This window comes from Bos taurus, chromosome 18, assembly GCF_002263795.3.
Source record: "Bos taurus isolate L1 Dominette 01449 registration number 42190680 breed Hereford chromosome 18, ARS-UCD2.0, whole genome shotgun sequence".
NCBI lineage: Eukaryota > Metazoa > Chordata > Mammalia > Artiodactyla > Bovidae > Bos > Bos taurus.
This window is the reverse complement of record NC_037345.1, coordinates 51010162-51028883: the sequence shown is the minus strand read 5'-3', so window position 1 is coordinate 51028883 and position 18722 is coordinate 51010162. Positions and strand designations below refer to the sequence as shown.

Below are 18722 nucleotides of genomic sequence, written 5' to 3'. Positions count from 1 at the left end.
CCCCACCCCAGGGGCCCCAGCTGGGAGGCAGAGGGGGCTTCCAGTTTGGTTTCAGGGCACCCCCTTCCCCACCCGCCTGCCTATGGGGCAAGTCCTAGGAGCAGCTGGGGGGTGAAGGGGTTGGACTGGCACTGGGGTGGGGACCAGGAGAGGGATAGCAGGCACTTGTAGAGATTTGTGGCCTATGGGCGGCACCCCTCACCCTCCTCCGCCCCCAACACCCCCCTCAACACGGAATTTTTGGTTCATCATAAAATGTCCCTCCCTCTGCTGCAACCCTGTGGGGCTATGAGAAACCCAGGCACTCACGGCCCCTGGAGGGGCGGGGAAGGCAGAGTTGGGGCTGAGGACAGCCGGGGATGGACAGAGAAAGCGGTACAGGAGGCAGAGAACAGGGAGGGAGACAGGCTTTACTTCCTAAACGATTGTAATAAAAAAAGTTCCTGGGCTTTGAGGCTGGAGCCTCAGTTCAAATATAAATTCCCCAGAATGGAGGTGGCCCCCTTAACTCCCCCCTCCCTCCCACCCCCACCACTTTGCCTGGAGCTTAGAAACCCACAGGGACAGGGGATGGCCCCACCCCTGGGCACCCACCCACCCTCACCATTAAAAAAAAAAAAATTAAAAGTTTTATACAAAACATGGGGAACGGGAAAGAGGAGGAGGCGAAGCGAGACTAAAAAGCTGCCCTCGCCTCCAGGGAATTGGGGGGGGGTTAAGGCAGCAAAAGAGGCATGGGGGGTGGGGGGAATGGGGGTCCCCTGCCCACAGCCCTCAGGAATCTCGATGCTCCAGAGAGAGCTGGGCTGTAGCGTGCTGGAGGTCAGAACTCACCCGCCTTGGGGTGAGGGGCCCCCCAGCCTCCCCAGGCCCCTCCCCACGCACCTTCTTGTCCTCACCCTCATCCTCAAGGCCCCCAGCAGGGCCCCCACCCCCTTCGAGGCGACAGTCTTCACTCCAGCGGCGTTTAAAGCGCAGCTTGAGAGGCATGCACTGGGCGACCCCGGGCGCCTCGCCCGGGTCAGGCTTTGGGGGTGCAGGAGGCACACGAGGCGTCTTGAACACCTCCCCGTCTTCTTCGTCCTCGTCGCTGATGTCAGTCACCTCCACCTCCTCCGACTCGCCTTCGGAGATCGGTTCCACCTTGATCTGTGGTGGCGGCGGTGGCGGTGGCGGGGCCAGTGCCCCGGCACCCTCGGCCAGCCCGCCTGCACCACTGAGGGCCAGGCCACTGCCCTTGTCAGCGCCCGCCAGGGCCTTCTCCCCAGCAGCCCGCTGCCGGCGTCCCAGGGGGGGAGGCTGGAGCTTAAACTTGAATGGAGAGGAGGAAGAGGAGGACGAGGCCGAGGAGGGGACCGGTGGGGTCTCGGGGGCCATGGGCGGCAGCGGGCACTTGTCGGGGCGCTGGGGCTGTGGCACCACCAGCCCGGGGTAGTGCAGGAAGGCGCGGGGGCTGAGGTGGTAGTTGTAGACGCTTTGGGTGTGGGCCTGCAGGTACCGTTTCATGTCCTCGGGGCTGAAGGAGAAGTGGGAGCCTCCCCCCGAGCCGCTGGGGCCCCCGCCACCACCGGGGTACATGGGGCTCAGCGTGGGGGACGGGGTGTAGGCCAGGTGGGTCGGGGTCATGGGCAGAGCCGGGGAGAGCTGCGGGGGCAGCAGGGAGCCAGGCCCAGCTAGAGGAGACACAGGGAAAGGGCTAAGGGGCTCAGGGCCACCCCGGGGCCGGGGGTAAACACGGAAGACACCAGGGTCATGGGGCAGGCGGGCCAGCGGGGGCCCACGGAAGGCACCCAGCTCCGGGGGGCCAGGCGGTCGGGCCCGGGGGTCCTCTCCCAGGGGCTCTTCGAGCTCTGACGTGCCATCGCTACAGTCACTGACCGAGCCCCGGCCCAGGCGCCGGGCCACCACGGCCGAGAAGAGGGATGACGATGAAGAAGAGCAGGCCGGCGGTGAGCGGGGGTCCTCAGTGGGAGACAGCACCTCGGAGGGTGTCGAGGGAGGAAAGCGGAAGTGGCTGCCACCTGTCGGCACTGGCGGGGCGCTCTGGGGCACCGCACCCCCTGACGGGAGAGGGAAGACGTGATGTCAAGGCCCCCCCCCACCGCCCCCCACCCCCCGCCACTCCGCCTCGCCTGGACATTCAGGTAGACCCTGCTCTCCCTCTGAGGCCGTACCCACCAGCCCTGGTACTCACCAGCCAAGCCCACGTCGATGAAAGGGTAATTAACCAGCACCAGTTTGTTGAAGTTGAACTTGTAGGTGAACCGTTTCCCCTTGGTCTTGTGCAGAATGCGTTTGTTGTAGTAATAGCTGGGGGTGCACAAACACCTTTCACCGGAGGGTCAGTCACAGGGGACCCGAATCTAGAACCCAAACCTTGACCCATATTAATGCTGCTCGCAAAGGGTGACTGAGAAACGTGGGCCACACGAGAGGAATCAAGGTCCAGAGGGTGGGGGACCAGTTCTCCCCTTAGTTCTGGGGCCAGACTACAGGCCACATCCATGACCACGTTCTCGCCTCAGTGTGACACGTGGGCTCAGAGGGGTGAGAACTTGGCCTGAGGTCACACAGCCATCATGTGGCACAGCCAGAAGTCAAACCCAATGTCTACCCCCACGGGCCAGGGGGCTCCCAACCGGTGTGTGTGGGGGGCTGTCCAAGTCTGCCCCGGGGCCTCGGCCCTCCTCACCGCAGAGCCCGGCTCAGCTTGTCATAGTTCATCTGGGGCTTGCACTTGCGGACTCCCCAGAGCCGAGCCACCTCGTCGGGGTCCTTGATGACGAACTCCCCGTAGTCCCCCTGCCAGGCGATGACACCCTGGTATTCCTCTTTCCGCAGCAGCTCCAGGATAAAGTGCCACAGCTGGATCTGCCTGGAGCCGGGGGACGACTCCGGCTTGTAGGCCCAATCCGGGAAGGCAAAGCCTGGAGACGGGACGCAGGGGAGCTGCCCTGGGTCAGGGCGCCAAGTCCAGGGCCCTGGGGCCCATCCCAGGGTCCACCTCCTGGCCCCGCCCTTACCATGGGGAAACCCGTCTCCCCTCTGCCAAGCCAAGACCTGTTAGAGGGAGACAGTGTGTCTGTGTGTGTGAGGGGGGCTAGACAGGAGCTGGGGGGAGGGGAAGCCGGAGCCTGCTCCAGCGACACCGGGAGAAACAGGAAACCGTCGGCGGCGGGTCCCGGGGCCAGTGCCAGGGGGCCAGGCACCAAGCCAGGCCGGCGGGCAGGGCTGCCAGTGGGGGAGGGGCAGGAAGGGGCACACGTGGCCAGACGGGTTGGGGCTAGCCACCCCCAGCCCACCCTCACTCCCATTCAGGGTTAGTCATTACCACGCCCCTACCCCCCAACCTCCTCTGTTCCCCTCCTAGGAACATACACTGTCTCCCTCCCAAGACCTACCGGAGCCCTTACTCCCACCCTAGGCCCCCAAGAGAAGGTTTTTTTTTTTTTTTTCTTAAAAGGACCAGGAGGGGTGGGGTGGCTGGTTGACGATGAGGTCAGCGCTTGCACACACAGAGGCTTCTGTCTTCCCTGGAGAGTGAAACCCAGACTGTCTGAGAGAGCGCCCCCCCATCAAGCCAGGGACCCTCTGTGCTACACTGCCCTACCCAGACCCGGGCACATGGACCCAACCTGGCTGGAGGGCCTCAACACTGAACAGGCATCGCTCGCTGCAACCCGTTCCCCCTTCTGCCTTCTCATCTTCAGCTTCTTCCCTGCCCACCTACCTACCCGCCCCCAGCATTAACCTTGGGTAGAGGTTGGTGGTGGGCTGGTTGGTCCCTAGAGGGGGTGGGCAGCCTGAGGAGGGGAGTTGGGGGGGCTGCGGTTGTTGTCATTTCCCAAACCCCCGGGTAATCAGGGACCATCAATAATTCAGCACAAGGCAGCCGGTAATGGAGGGGTGGGAGGAGGGAAAAGGGAGGAAGAGAAGGGGGGGAGGCAGGACAGGAGCCCTGGTGCCACTAGAGGGAGAAGGCCAAGGTGGACAGTTAAGGATGGGCGGGTCCCAAGTCCCAGTCAGGCTGCAAGGGTCAGCCTTCTTCCCATGGCCCTGGCTCAAGCTGAAGCAGGTACCAACCCAACCTGAGGCAACATGGAACCTCCCTGAAAGCCCCAAGTCTGGAATCCAACAGGGAGCCTTCCCCATGGGGATGCCGGAGATCAGCAGCTCCTGGTCCCAAAGGGACCACTCCCTCTAAATCAGAGCTGACTCTAATCCCTGACCCCTGGCCTTGGGCAGACTGGGATGGCCAGCATTCCCCACCTGGTCCCTGCCCCATTCAGAAATCCCAGCTTCAGTCAGTCCCTCAGGGCTCCAGGGATATGACCATATGACCTCAGCTGGTCACAGACCCAGGGTCCTGTACCAGCAGTTCCTGCTCCATTCACAAGTGACAGCCCCTGACAACACCTTCCACGGACCCCAACATCCACAGCCCCATCCCTCTCTTGGGAATCCAGGTGTTCACCCTTTGATCCTCACCCTGCTAGAAAACCAGGTCCAACAGTCTTGTTCAGGGCCCAGAGGCTCTTGGGAATGCAAGAGACTGCCCGCTTCATGTACCCGCCAACCTTCTCCAAAAAACTCCTGTCTCCCTTCATGGCACCAAGCTTCAAGACCCCGCCCCCACCAACAAGCCCCAGTTTGGCTCTTGGACTCGGGGTGGGGGCCGAAGCCCCTGAGACATCAGTATAGGGTTGGGAGGGTGTACTGATTTTCACCCTCCCCCCAAAATTAAAGCCACCCTTCCCAGCCCACCCGCCCCAGCCTCCTTGTCCCGGTAACCAGGCAACGTGTGTGCAGCGACAGTCCTGGGAGCGGGGGAGCAGGAGGCTAAAAATAAACTTTGCAGAAGAGAAGGAGTGAGAGAGACTACATGCAACACAAAGGGAACTCAGAATGGAGGTGGGGGGCTCTGGAAAGGCCTCAAGCTGCATTTCGGGGGCTGACCCAGGCCCCCTTAGTTAAGCCCCCTCCCTGAACAACCTTGCTCCGGGGCCAGGACCCTGGCTCCCACTCATGGCAGGGACCCTCCCCATTCCCAGGCCAACCCCAAAGCCAGCTTTCCTCATCGGACACAGCATACATGAGGGCCTGTTCCCAGCTTTGGGGGGAGAAGGAAGATGGGGGGTGACGTCAGGGTGTCTCAATGGGGCTCTGTTCCCCAGGCTTTGGAGCCAGGAGCCAGGCACGGGCAAGGGGAGCATGTGTGAGTGTGTGTTGTGTATGAGTCCACGTGCTTAAAACAGGGAACCACCCGGCCTACACCAAGAAAGCCTGGGGATGCTGGACCTCTGGAGCACGGGGCGGGGGGGAACAGTGAGGCAGAGACAGAGCAGCTGACAGAGAGAAGAACTGAGGACATTGCCAGACAGGGTGGAGAAGAGGCAGCAGACAGGAAGGGCTGGGATGGCGGGGTCCCAGAAGACACACCTGGATCCCACACAGGCGGGGTAGGGAATCTCCCAGACAGACTATGGAAACCTGGGGCGGAGGGGGGGGGTGCAGAATTCTCGGGCACCCCTCAAATTCACCTTAACTGCCCAAACTTATTTCAAAAGGACTATGGGGGTCGGAAGGGAGGGGCAGTAGTAGAGGAAGAACACACCGGCCTCCTGGGGGGCCCCACCACCTCCCCCACTCCAGGCAGCCCTCGGTGGCGCCAGGGCCGGGAAGAAAACAGGAAGTGGGAAACAGCCGCGGCAGAGGAGAGTGGGGCCGGGATAGAGGATCGGATGGAGGGGCGCGCAGCGGCCAGCCAGGAGGCAGATGGACCCATGGACCCATCGGGAGGCCAGAAAAGGCTCCCGCCCCTTCCCCCAGCCAGAGAACCCACACACGGCGCGGCCCCAAGACTGGGATGGGGGAGCGGCCCAGCCGGTCCCACCAGGAGAAGGCCCATAGCAGGGAGCGAAGACGAGGCGGGGTTGTCTGGGTCCCTCGGCCCCCTCCTCCGGCGAGGGGAGTCTCCGGCTGCCCCCGAGGCCCAGCGGCCCTGGAGCCTTTAGGAGCCAGAGAGTATGTGGGACGCACGTGACTGACCCTACAGCACTCCGAGCCCCTGCCCACACCCAGCCCCCTCCTCGGCCCCCAATCCCCAGGCGACGGAGCCCGGCTCGGAGCCCTTTAAGAGCCGCCCCCACCCGCCCAGCGAGGGGGGGCGGGGTGGGTGGGCCGGTCGGGGCACACACCCGCACACAGGAGCCGTAGCCGCGGCCGCCGCCGGGGGAAGGAAACAAGTTTGAACAGCGGCGCCCGGCCCCCTTCCCCCTCCCCCGTCCCCGCCCCGGGCCGGATTCCGACGGGGTAGACGGGCAGGGGGCGGCTGGGACCCCTCCCCCAGCGCGCCCGGGCGCAAAGTCCAGCCTGTGAGAGCCCGGGGGCGGCGGGGGAGGGGAAGGGGGAAAGTCCGAGTGGGAGGGGGGGTTAATCCTGCTGCCCCCCGGCCCGCCGATCGAGGGGGGGGAGGGGAACCTTGGTCCCTTAAGGAGGAGCAAGTTGGCGGGGAAGAGGGGGGCGGAGGGAAGAGACGGCCGGTTGAAAGAGAAGAGCTGGATGAGGGAGGGGGAACAAGGGGGGCAGCCTCCGCGTCCCCCCCACCTTCCCCACCCTCCTCAACCCCAGGTCCCCGGCGGCGAGGGAGGAGAGTTCCCAGGTCTCTCCGGAGCGACCTTAAAGCCGCGCGTTCTAAGGTCGGAAACAAAAAGTTCCTTTTTCGAACGTTCGGGCTGCGCTTTGGAACTTTGCGACTCGGCGCGGGCGGGGGAGCGAGGAGCCGGCGGAGACGGGCGGGGGAGGGGCGGCGCAGCCCGGACCCCGACTCCCGGGCTCCCCACTCACGCCCTCCTCCTAGAGGCCATCCCGTATCCCCCTCTAAGCCGGTGCGGGGCACGCATCGCGGTGAAGGTCACGGGCCGGACCGTGCAGCGCGGAACCGGGAATAGCGGGCCCTGTGGACAGCGCCCCCCCCACACACACCCCGCACACGTCCCGGCCCCCAGAGTGCAACGTGACAGAGCGGCTGGGAGGAACCCAGCCACCCCCGTGATCCCGGGTGTCAGGGAGAGCCCAGGTTTTGGGGTCCAGGCAAGGAAAGAACCAAGACTCGCAGCACCCAACCACTGCGCCCAGAACCAGGAATTGGGGGCTCGGTGCACACCCCCGCTCGCACCACAAGAAGCAACAGGTCTCGAGTGCTTGGGGGGTCCCCCGCAACTGGGGAACACTCGGGCTCCCCCAGAACCCTTCAGCCCCCCCAAAGTTTCTCCGCCTGGTTTCCCGGGGCAACAAGTCTCCCCCACACGTGCTGCCCCCGCCCCCACCTGTGTCCGCCGGGGTCTTCATGCTGGGGGGCCCGGGGCGAGGCGCCCCGACTCCGGGCCGCAGCTCCCGGCGCCCGCGCTGCCCCGTCCCGTCCCGAGCACGTCGGGCCGCCCTCGCCGATTCACCCGGCCTCGCCTCTCAGAGCCTCTCCCCTCCCCGCCGCCGCCTCCCGGGTTAATATCGCACTCCGGGGCCGGGACGCCCACGCCCCCCGGCCGGCGACGTCACCGCCGCGTCGCCATGGAGACACTGTGCCCGCCCCCTCCCCGCGCACTCACACAGACACACACAGGCACACATACATACACACACGCGCGCGGGCGCGCGCGCGCACACGCACACACACACACACACACACACACACTCGCCGGCGCGCTGCCACTGAGGACCGGCCGGCACTAGGCTTAAAGGGGCCGCGCGACGGGGGAGGAGAGAAGGAGGGGCTGGGATAGGATGGGGTCCTGGGGGTCATGACCTTTCTCTGAGGCTTCAAGTCTGAAGATAACTTTAAGTCCTCAGGATCCGCGACTTGCCGCCCCTCCTCCTCCTCTCCTGCCCACTGCGGGGTCCACATTTTCTTTGGAAGCCTGTAAGAGGGTTTGAGGGATACCTTATGATGAGTGTCAGAAACTTCTGTGAGGAGTATGGACCTTTTCGGAAGAGGCAGAACTTTCTCTGCAGGAGCGGGGGGCGCGGGGTGGGGGTCGGGTCGGAGGATGATCCAGACCACAACATTTCCCAGGCTGGCCTTACCATGCGCCGCCCCCCCCAACCCTGAGCCTGACTAGGGGCAGCTGTCCAGGGGTGGGGTGGAATGGGTGGGAAGCATTTCCCTGCGTCGGAAATGGGGAGGCGGCTGCCTCCTCCGCTCCTCCAGGGATAGGGTCTTGGCCTTCCAGATAGCCCCAGTCCCATCTGGGGAGGAAGTGACCAGAGAGAAAGCACGCAAGAGCCGCCCCCCCATCCGCAGACTGCAGCTGTCTTGGGAACACGGCTGGCGCCGGAGGTACCCCCACTTCCACCTCCAGGGCAGGGGGGTTCCGGGGGTGGAGCCAGGATGCGAGGGGGTGACCAAAGTCTGAACAAATGTGCTCCCGAGGGACACTAGGGGGTCGCCAGGAGAGAGGAAGACAGGGCTTAAGGATGAAGGCCAGTGCGTAGGGATGTGTTAAGTCTCTTTCTGCAGCTGGGAGGAATGGACAGAGCCTGAGGCTTTGGGAAACAGGAAATCAGCAATGATCAGATGGCCAACAGTAGAGGGCAAATAGCAGTTATATTCACAGGCTGATCCTGGAAACAATCTCAGAAAAGACTCTGAGGTACCGAAGGAGAGGAAAGGGGGTGGGGAGGAGATGCTCAGAGAGAATGAAACCAAGAAGATAGGGAGAAGTGAACGGGCCACAGAGACGAAAGGCCTGAAGGGTTAGGCTCTGGGTGCTTAGGGCTTCAAGCCCACCCTCCTTTGGTGTGTTCCTAGAGGCCTTAGGGCAGTCCCTAAGCAGTCCTCAGAAGAATTCTCGGGCCTCTTCCTCGGGGAGACCAGGGCCTCCCAGGAAGCAGCTCCCCCTTGAGGAATTATGTAACCTTGCCTACGGACAGTGCAGCTCCCCCACGGATATTGTAACCCTCTGGGAGCAGTGTGGTCCAGCAATAATAACCATCATCACTGTTATCATAACAGCTCCCGAACTGCTAGCGCTCACTATGTGCCCGGCGCTGGGCCAAGCGTTGTCGGGACAGCTTCTTACTGAAGCCTCACAAAACCCCAAAGAAGGGAATTCCTATTGTTAGCCCCCTTTACAGATTAATAAAGCAAGGCTCAGAAACTGTCAGAGCCGGGATTCAAATCCAATCTATCCAATTCAAAACCACCACCCTTAACCAGTATAGTTTATTATGTCTTTTACTGCCCCACCCCTCAGAAAAAGATGATGCCAAGTTTAAAAGATAATAGATCCATACTACAGCCTCAAAGACCTCTCTACTCCCATCAGAAGATGGAGACCAGGGTGGCAACCCAAACTGCTATTTCCTGTATGTGAGTGAGATTGTATAGAGCAAGTGAATTGATTTTTTTAAGCCTCAGCTTCATCATCTGTAAAATGGGGATATTAATGATTAGGTTGTTATGAGAAATCAGAGATTTGAGATAAGTAGGCAATAAATACTGGTGATTATTAGCAGAAGTGAGCGGCATAACCTGTGGACAATATAAGCCTAGAGATTCCAACTGTAGGCAGCAAACACACAAGTATGGACAGTGAAATCGCCTGTTAATGGCAGAATTCTACCCTGACTCAGCTGGATAATTCAATCCCACAGTTTCTGTGAAACAGTCATGGATTGGTGGGCGTGCCTCAGGGGAGACTTTCAACCATCCACAGAGAATGGGAACCGCTGGTGAAAATGACATGTCCACAGATATTTTAACATGACTGCATCATGGAAGTGTGGACTGTGTTGGACAGTTCAGTTGCCTTGTGAACACTGGAAACCACCCCAGGAACGGTGAACCCCACAATTACTGTGTGAAACACCCAGAGGTTGTGAACTTGTGATGAGAACTCTCACCGCTGGTCAATCCTTGAAGACATACTATGCAACCAAGACCATGTGAACTCCAGTGGGCAAGGATCCAACCCCCCCCCCAACTCTCCCCAGAAAGCCTTCACAAATGCCCCTGAGGCTAGTAAAAAGCCCAGCCTCTCCCAGACCTCAGAGGTGCTTGGGATGAACAGTGTAACACTCCGTGGAGAAAACATCTCTGTCTGGACAGTGAGGAGACCCCCCCCCACTCCCATGGCCCTAGTAGTTCTTGTTCCAGTTTACTGTCCTGACACAGATAAAACAGTTATCCTATCGTTGTCAGGCAAAGGCATGGACAGAACCTACAAAACCTACCCCTACAGAAGTCACAACTCTTCACAGAGTCACGCCTAGAAAGGAGACTGTGTGGACGATAAAAATCATAATCATCGCCTGCCCATCGCCCCTATGAACAGTGACGAACCACTACTGCTCTACGAGCACTGCCGTTCCCTGAGAAATAGCGGGACCCACCCACACTGTTCAGAGCAGCAGTCCCCAACCCTTTTGGCATCAGGGATGGGTTTCATGGAAGACAATTTTTTCCACGGATGGGGGAGAGGGGGGTGGTTTCTGAATGATTAAAGTGCATTACATTTATTGGGCACTTTTTTCTGTGATTATTACATCAGCTCCTAGATCATCAGGCGTTAGATCCCAGAGGTAGGAGACCCCTGATTTAGAGACTGAAGCCACCTAAACTGTGTAACCATTGCCAAACAGAAAATGTAACTCCATTAGATTATCACCCTTGCTGGTCTCTCTGATTTGAAATGCTGAAGGATTCAAGGACTCAGTCCTAGGTCCTCTTCTCTTCTCCATCTACACACATTCCTTTGACAATCTCCACCAGGCCCATGGTTTTATACACCATATACTATGCTGATTACACCCAAATTTCTGTCTCCATCTCAGGACTCTACCCCAAACTCCAATCTCACACATTGAACCACCTCACCGGTATCTCCATTTAGATTTCTCAAGTTTTCCAAGTAAAAAAGGTCTCTTAGAGCTCCCCCAAAGTGACCTCACCCCCAATCTTCCCCATCTCTGGAAATTGCAGCACCATTTTCCTGGTTGCACAGGTAGAATACCTCGGAGTCATCCTTGACTCCTTTCTCTTCTCTGACATCCAGCTTTGAAGGGAACTCCTCCCATCAGGTCTTCCTTCAGCTTTTTCAGACTCAGTCACCCTCCCCACACACACATCCCCCACCACCACCCTGGTCTGATGACTCCTCACTGGACTCCTTGCTGCCTTGTCCCCATAGTCTGTGCTCCACTGGCAGGTAGAAGTGCTCCAGTCAACCAAATGACATCCCTTCTCTGCCCCCAAACCCTCCATCAGCCCCTCCACTCCCTGGGAGGCTTCAACTCCTTGCCTGCAATGCCCTTTTTCCCTCCTGACCTCACTTCCCACCTTCCCCACTTCATTTTTCCTCCAAGTGCATTCCAGCCTCTTTGCTATTTCTTGAATTTGCCAGGCGTATTCCTCCCTCAGGGCTTTTGCCCATGCTATTCTATCTGCCTTGAAGGCTTTTCCACCAGAAGTCTGCATAGCTCTGTCCCTCATTCCCTTTAGGTTTCTGCGCCAAAACCACCTTCTCAAGAGTTCCCTGGTGGTCCAGTGTTTAGGATTCTGAGCTTTCACTGCTGAGGGTGAGTCAGGGAACTAAGATCCTGCAAGTCACGCAGCATGGCCAAAAATTTTAAAATAAAACAAAATATTAAAAAACAAACACCATCTTCCCAGTACTATGCCTGACCACTATGTAGAAATAGATATATAACTATCTGTGTGTGTGCACTCAGTTGTGTCCGATTCTGTGACCCCATGGATTGTGGCCCACGAAGTTCCTCTGTCCATGGGATTTTTCCAGGCAAAAGTTGCCTGGAAACTGAAGTGTGTTGCCACTTCCTACTCCAGAGGATCTTCCTGACCCAGGGATTGAATCTGCGCCTCTGGCATCTTCTGCACTAGTGGACAGATTCTTTACCACTAGCGCCACCTGGGAAACCCAGATATATACCTATATGTATGTCTATATACTTTGGCCACACTGTGTGGCATGCAAGATCTCAGTTCTCCCACAAGGGATTGAACCCACTCCCCCTGCAGTGGAAGCATGGATTCTCAACCACTAGACTGCCAGGGAAGTCCCTGACCACTATTATATTGGAAGCCCCTTCCTAGACCCCATGGGTTCCTTTTATTTTTTTGCTGTGCCATCCAGCATGTGAGATCTTATTTCTCCCACCAGGGATCAACGCCCACCCCCCTGCATGGGAAGCATGAAGTCTTAAGCCAGTGCCTAGACCAGGGTCTGTCATAGAGCTGTTGTTCAGTCGCCAAGTCATGTCCACCTCTTTTTGACCTCATAGACTATAGCAGGTCAGGCTCCTCTGTCATCTACTGTGTCCTGGAGTTTGCTTAAATTCATGTCCATTGAGTTGGTGATGCTGTCTATCCATCTCATCCTCTGTCGTTCCCTTCTCCTCCTGCCTTCAGTTTTCCCCAGCATCAGGGTCTTTTCCAATCAGTCAGCTCTTCGCATCACCTGGCCAAAGCGTTAGCTCTCCAGCTTCAGCATCAGTCCTTCCAATGAATATTCAGAATTGATTTCCTTTAGAATGGAGTGGTTGGATCTCCTTGCAGTCCAAGGGACTCTCAAGAGTCTCCTCCAACACCACAATTCAAAAGCATCAAATCTTCGGCGCTCAGCCTTCTTTATGATCCAACTCTCACATGTATACATGACTATTGGAAAAATCATAGCTTTAACTGTACAGACCTTTGTCGGCAAAGTGATGTCTCTGCTTTTTAATACACTGTCTTGGCTTGTCATAGCTTTCCTTCCGAGGAGTAAGCGTCTGTTAATTTCATGGCTCTGGTCACCGTTAAAGAGTAGGCTGTAGCCATAGATAGCGTAGGCTGTAGTCATAGAGTAGGCTGGTAATATGTACTTGCTGAAGTGAACTGAGTCTGAAAACAGCTGGGATAAGGTGACAGTCAGAACCCATACAGAATGTCTGTGACGGATGTAAAGCCCATATACAGTATGGTTGCATGGACAGTGTAAAGCCCCAATAAACATTGTAATGCTCAAAAACAGTATGAACTCCAGTTTAAACAGCATGGCCCTTTTTAGCCTTGTCCAGATATGCTCACCTTCATAAAGTGATCCGAGCTCCATTTGAACAGCTCCATTCAAACTTTGTAAACCGGGTGGACCCATATAGCAGGGCAACCCACGTAAATGGTATAAACCCCACGGAGGTAGTATAACCCTCATAAACAGTATGAGCCCCATACAGATGGTGAGAAAACAAATAAATAACAAATAAATATGGATGATGTTCTCCGTACAAATGAATTGTTCCCTTTTCAGTGTGTGCTGCCACAGAGGCAGCATCACCTGCTTAACATGGTGTGAATGCCTCTAGCGGTAGGGTCAGTTCCCACCCCAGGGTAAACCTCACATGTATGGTGCAGGTAAGCATGTAAACAGGGTCACCTCAAGCAGCAGCGGGAGTCTTCATGTGAACAGCGTGGCCCCATAGTATGGCCTCAGGCAGGGTAACCTACCACGTGTCCCCATGTGGACACTGCCACGGATTAGGCGGACCACTCTGTGGACAGTGTAGCCTCAACCCTGGTGGCTCAGCTGGTAAAGAATGTGCCTGCAGTGCAGGAGACGCTGGTTCCATCCCTGGGTTGGGAAGATCCCCTGGAGAAGGGAATGGCTGCCCGTTCCAGTATTCTTGCCTGGAAAATCCCAAGGACAGAGGAGCCCGGTGGGGAGCCCATGGGGTGGCAAAGAGTCAGACGTGACTGAGTGACTAACACGCAACCAACAGGTGCAGTAAACACCAATATCACTGTCAGGTTTTTAGAACATATTTATGTATCTGGCTCTGCGGGGTCTTAGTTGTAGCCTGTGGAATCTTTGATCTTCGTTGAGGTATGTGAGATCTTTAGTTGCAGCATACAGGATCTAGTTCCCCGGCCAGGGACTGAATATGGTCCCCTGCACTGGGAGCACCAAAATCTTAGCCACTGAACCACCAGGGAAGTCCTGTCACTGTCAGTCTCACCAAGTCATGGATAATGTAACCCTCTCCCACAGACAGGTGGAAACTGCCTATTCCATTCAAACCCTCTGGGCTCAAATAGAGGTGGCCGAATACATCTGACAAATAAGATACAAGACATATGGATAGACTGGGGCTTCCACAAAAGCTGTTAAAAGACTCAGTGTCAACCCCCTACATCCCATATCCCTGCTTGGAACTTGGAGCCGACGGCAAGAGCTTCAGCAGCCACTGAGGTAGAAGAACTAAGTGTGACTGAAAAGACAGCCTAAGGTGATTCAATCTCTTTAGAGGACAGAGAAAAGCACCTCTCTGTTTTGTTTAAGCCACTGTTGTTTGGATTTCTATTGCTTGTGTCTGGACTTAAATCTAACTGATAATAGTTCTTTTAAAAAATTCAATAAAGTTGAAAGACTATTAACATTTTAAAATCCCTCTGGGCTTCTGTAATTTTCATGTGTGTGCGCATGAAATGAGCTCAGTTGCTCAGTCGTTTCTGATTCTTTGTGACCCCGATGGACTACAGCCGCCAGGTTTCTCTGTCCATGGGGTTCTCCAGGCAAGGATATTGGAGTTGCCATTTCCTCTTCCAGGGGATCTTCCCAACGTAGGGATCGAATGCATGCTCTTGCATCTCCTGCATTGGCAGGTGGATTCTTTATACCTGCACCCCCTTGGAAGCCCGTGTAATTTTCATACAACTTCACATATCCTCCCAAGCCTGAAAGCCTTAACTCTCCAATGAAATTTACCCAACTCTCCTTCAACACAAGGTGTTATGACTTGTGTTAACAGTATGACTCCCTAAGGTGTGGTGTAACCCATCACCGAGAATAGGCCTCAAATAAAGGCCAAGAAATGATGAATTCTTTTTAAAAATTTATTTGGCTGCACCAGTCTTAGCTGCAGCACGTGGGATCTTTTTTTAGTTGTAGCACATGAAATGTTTAGGGACAGGATGCACATGTGGGATCTAGTATCCAGATCAGGGATTGAACCGTGGGCCCCCTGCATTGGAAGCATGGAGTCTTAGGCACAGAACCATCAGGTAAGTCCCCAGTGAATTCCTGAAAAGCAGGGATTCCCAGAGTCTAGTGTAGCACAGAGCACATAAAAATCACTGCTCCCATTTACTGAGCACTTATTATACGCAAGGCCCTAGACTCACCATCTTGTTTCATCCTCAGCTCAACTTAATGAGATAGATACTTGAATGATTCCCATTTTTCAGATTAGGAGAGTGAGACTTGAGAGAGGTTCCAGGCCCAAGGCTACACAGCTAAAAATCGTTACAAAGGGACCTCAAGCACTAGACCGTAATGCCTCCTGATGGACTGATAAATGCCCCACAGATACGCTGCACCCTGGAATTCTTTCAGAAAGCACTACCACAGCACCACAACACGCACAAACTATGGACAAGGTCACCAGTAAGGCTGTGAGAACATAAACTCTTCAGGTGGTGATAAGTTCCTTCTGAATAAGAATAATCACCACAGGAGTTAATATGTTTAAAATTAATTTTATTTGGTTGGGCTGGGTCTTCATTGCTGGGCACAGGCTTTCTCCGGTTGCTGTGAGCCGGAGCTACTCTTCCATGTGAAGTACAGGCTTCTCACTGCGGTGGCTTCTCCTGTGGCGGTGGAGCACAGGTCCTAAGCCCGCGGGCTTCAGGAGATGCAGCACATGGCTCAATAGCTGTGGCACTCCACAGCCTGCGGAATCTCCCAACATATGAAATCTTCCTGGACCAGGGATTGATTCTACGTCCCCTGCATTGGCAGGTGGATCCTTACCCACTGCACCACCAGGGAAGTCCAATACTTGACATTTCTGAGGATTTACCCTCAAAAGACATGAGGAGACAAAAAAATACTTTGCACATCCTTTTTTTAAAAAAAATATTTATTTATTTGGCTATATCAGGTTTTAATTTCAGCTTTGCACATCTTAATTCTTTACATTTCCGTAGCAACCTTATCGGAGAAGGCAATGGCACCCCACTCCAGTGCCCTTGCCTGGAAAATCCCATGGATGGAGGAGCCTGGTAGGCTGCAGTCCATGGGGTTTCGAAGAGTTGGACACGACTGAGCGACTTCACTTTCACTTTTCACTTTCCTGCATTGGAGAAGGAAATGGCAACCCACTCCAGTGTTCTTGCCTGGAGAATCCCAGGGACGGGGGAGCCTGGTGGGCTGCCGTCTATGGGGTTGCACAGAGTCAGACATGACTGAAGCGACTTAGCAGCAGCAGCAGCAGCAGCAGCAACCTTATGCCATAGGATTGGGAAAAAATTATCCCATAACAGATGTAGACACTGAGGCACAAGGGATTCATGACTTGCCCATACAGCTGAGAAGAAGCCCAGCTCGGTTCCACCCTGAGCAACCTGGCTAAGCCTGATATCCCACTTCCTATAGCACCACTTCCCCCAACTCCACAGGACAGTGGAATTTTGATGAACTGTGTAACTAAGTTAACTACATTTTATGTAATTCTTCCAGGGACATGTGAAATAGGCCTTGGACTGTGTGAACTGTCACAGACGGGTCTCCTCTATGCATGGTGTAACCAGAATAAGCAGTGGAGGTTCCTCTGTGGACATTAAACACATACCACACTCAGAGACAATCTTGAACAGCCAGTTGATGTTGTTACGCAGTCGTTGAGTCCTGTCCAACTCTTTGTGACCCCATGGGCTGTAGCCCACTAAGCTCCTCCGTCCATGGAATTTTCCCAGCAAGAATACTGGAGTGGATTGTCATTTCCTTCCTTCTTTCCAGGGGATCTTCCTGACCCAGGGATGGAATGTTTGTCTCCTGCAAGTGGGTTGGTTCTTCACCACCGAGCCAGCTGGGAAGCCTGGGCAGGAGAGAACCCCTGTCACTGTAGCATTGTGCTCCCTAGGCAGGGTGAATTTCTTTGTGGAGACTGCAGATCTCATTGAGTCTAATTCTCCCTCATGCCTGATGCAGACTGATTGTGGAGCATGAAACGCCATCCCAGTCAATGGAAATCCTCCCGTCCTCAACACCACGTAAGCTCCCATGGGCTATGTGAACTTCGGCCCAATACGCACCTCCCCATGGACAGTATACTTAATCTCTTTCATATCTGTGACAAAGTTAACAAAGACAGTGAACATCACTAAGCATGGGGAACTTTCTGTGGCTGCTGTGAACCCCTGTGGGACAGCATGAACAATTTTCCAAGGGTCTACCTAAATGGGCTGTGGGAACTCTCTGATGAATGTAAGTTTGTTCAGACCCACCCATACTCAGAGATGCAGATGACACCACCCTTATGGCAGAAAGTGAAGAAGAACTAAAGAGCCTCTTAATGAAAGTGAAAGAGGAGAGTGAAAAAGTTGGCTTAAAGCTCAACATTCAGAAAACTAACATCATGGCATCCGGTCCCATCATTTCATGGCAAATAGATGGGGAAACAGTGGAAACAGTGGCTGACTTTATTTTTCTGGGCTCCAAAATCACTGCAGATGGTGATTGCAGCCATGAAATTAAAAGATGCTTACTCCTTGGAAGGAGAGTTATGACCAACCTAGACAGCATATTAAAAAGCAGAGACATTACTTTGTCAACAAAGGTCCATCTACTCAAGGCTATCGCTTTTCCAGTGGTCATGTATGGATGTGAGAGTTGGACTATAAAGAAAGTTGAGTGCCGAAGAATTGATGCTTTTGAACTGTGGTGTTGGAGAAGACTCTTGAGAGTCCCTTGGACTGCAAGGAGATCCAACCAGTCCATCCTAAAGGAGACCAGTCCTGGCTGTTCATTGGAAGGACTAATGTTGAAGCTGAAACTCCAATACTTTGGCCACCTGATGTGAAGAGTTGACTCATTTGAAAAGACCCTGATGCTGGGAAAGATTTGAGGGCAGGAGGAGAAGGGGACAACAGAGGATGAGATGGTTGAATGCCATCACCAACTCAATGGACATGGGTTTGGGTGGACTCCGGGAGTTGGTGATGGACAGGGAAGCCTGGCATGCTGTGGTTCATGGCGTTGCAAAGAGTTGGACATGACTGAGCGACTGAACTGAACTAATGTCTACCCTATGGGTACAGTATAAACAGCTCTGTAAAACTTTCCTCAACTCAGGGACTCAATATGGGACTACTCAGTATGGGCCCACTCAATATGGAAGTGCAAACTCTCTTTTGGAATGATATTAAAATAGCAGTAATAATATGACGGTATAAGGTAGTATAAGTCATAACATAATATAGTGTGCTCAGTTGCTAAGCTGCCTCCGACCCTTTGCAGCTCCATGGACTGTAGCCCGCCAGGCTCCTCTGTTCATGGGATGTTCCAAGAATACCGGAGTGGGTTGCCATTCCCTTCTCCAGGGCATCTTCCTGACCCAGGGACTGAACTCACATCGCCTGCATTGGCAGGCGGATTCTTTACCACTGAGCCACATGGGAAACCCTGTAATGTAATAGCATAAGAAATAGTGTAAGCTTCTTTCCCAGTGTGAACTTCTTGCAGACAGTGAAATTTGCGCCACTCTCAAGGCAAATCTGTGGACAGTTGATAATGTGAATGTCATGGATAATGTCAATCTCCTTCATATTCAGTGAATCCCATTGGACAACTGATATTTGCTTATAGCTCAAAGTGGACTGACCACGTCACAATACACTCTCTCACTTGTAGTGTGAATGTTACAGGCATACGGCCCTGCAATAGTCTGGG

At 55.0% G+C, this 18722-nt stretch overlaps 1 protein-coding gene across 1 annotated transcript; it reads right to left on the bottom strand.

The window, feature by feature from the left end:
• Positions 1-774: 774 nt before the first annotated feature.
• Positions 775-7448, bottom strand: ERF (ETS2 repressor factor). Its single transcript, NM_001205465.1, has 4 exons — positions 7329-7448; positions 2693-2927; positions 2195-2310; positions 775-2060 (listed from the first exon to the last, which is right to left on the bottom strand). The coding sequence occupies exons 1-4, from the start codon at positions 7348-7350 to the stop codon at positions 775-777; spliced, it is 1659 nt and encodes a 552-aa protein (NP_001192394.1). The 5' UTR covers positions 7351-7448.
• Positions 7449-18722: the final 11274 nt, after the last annotated feature.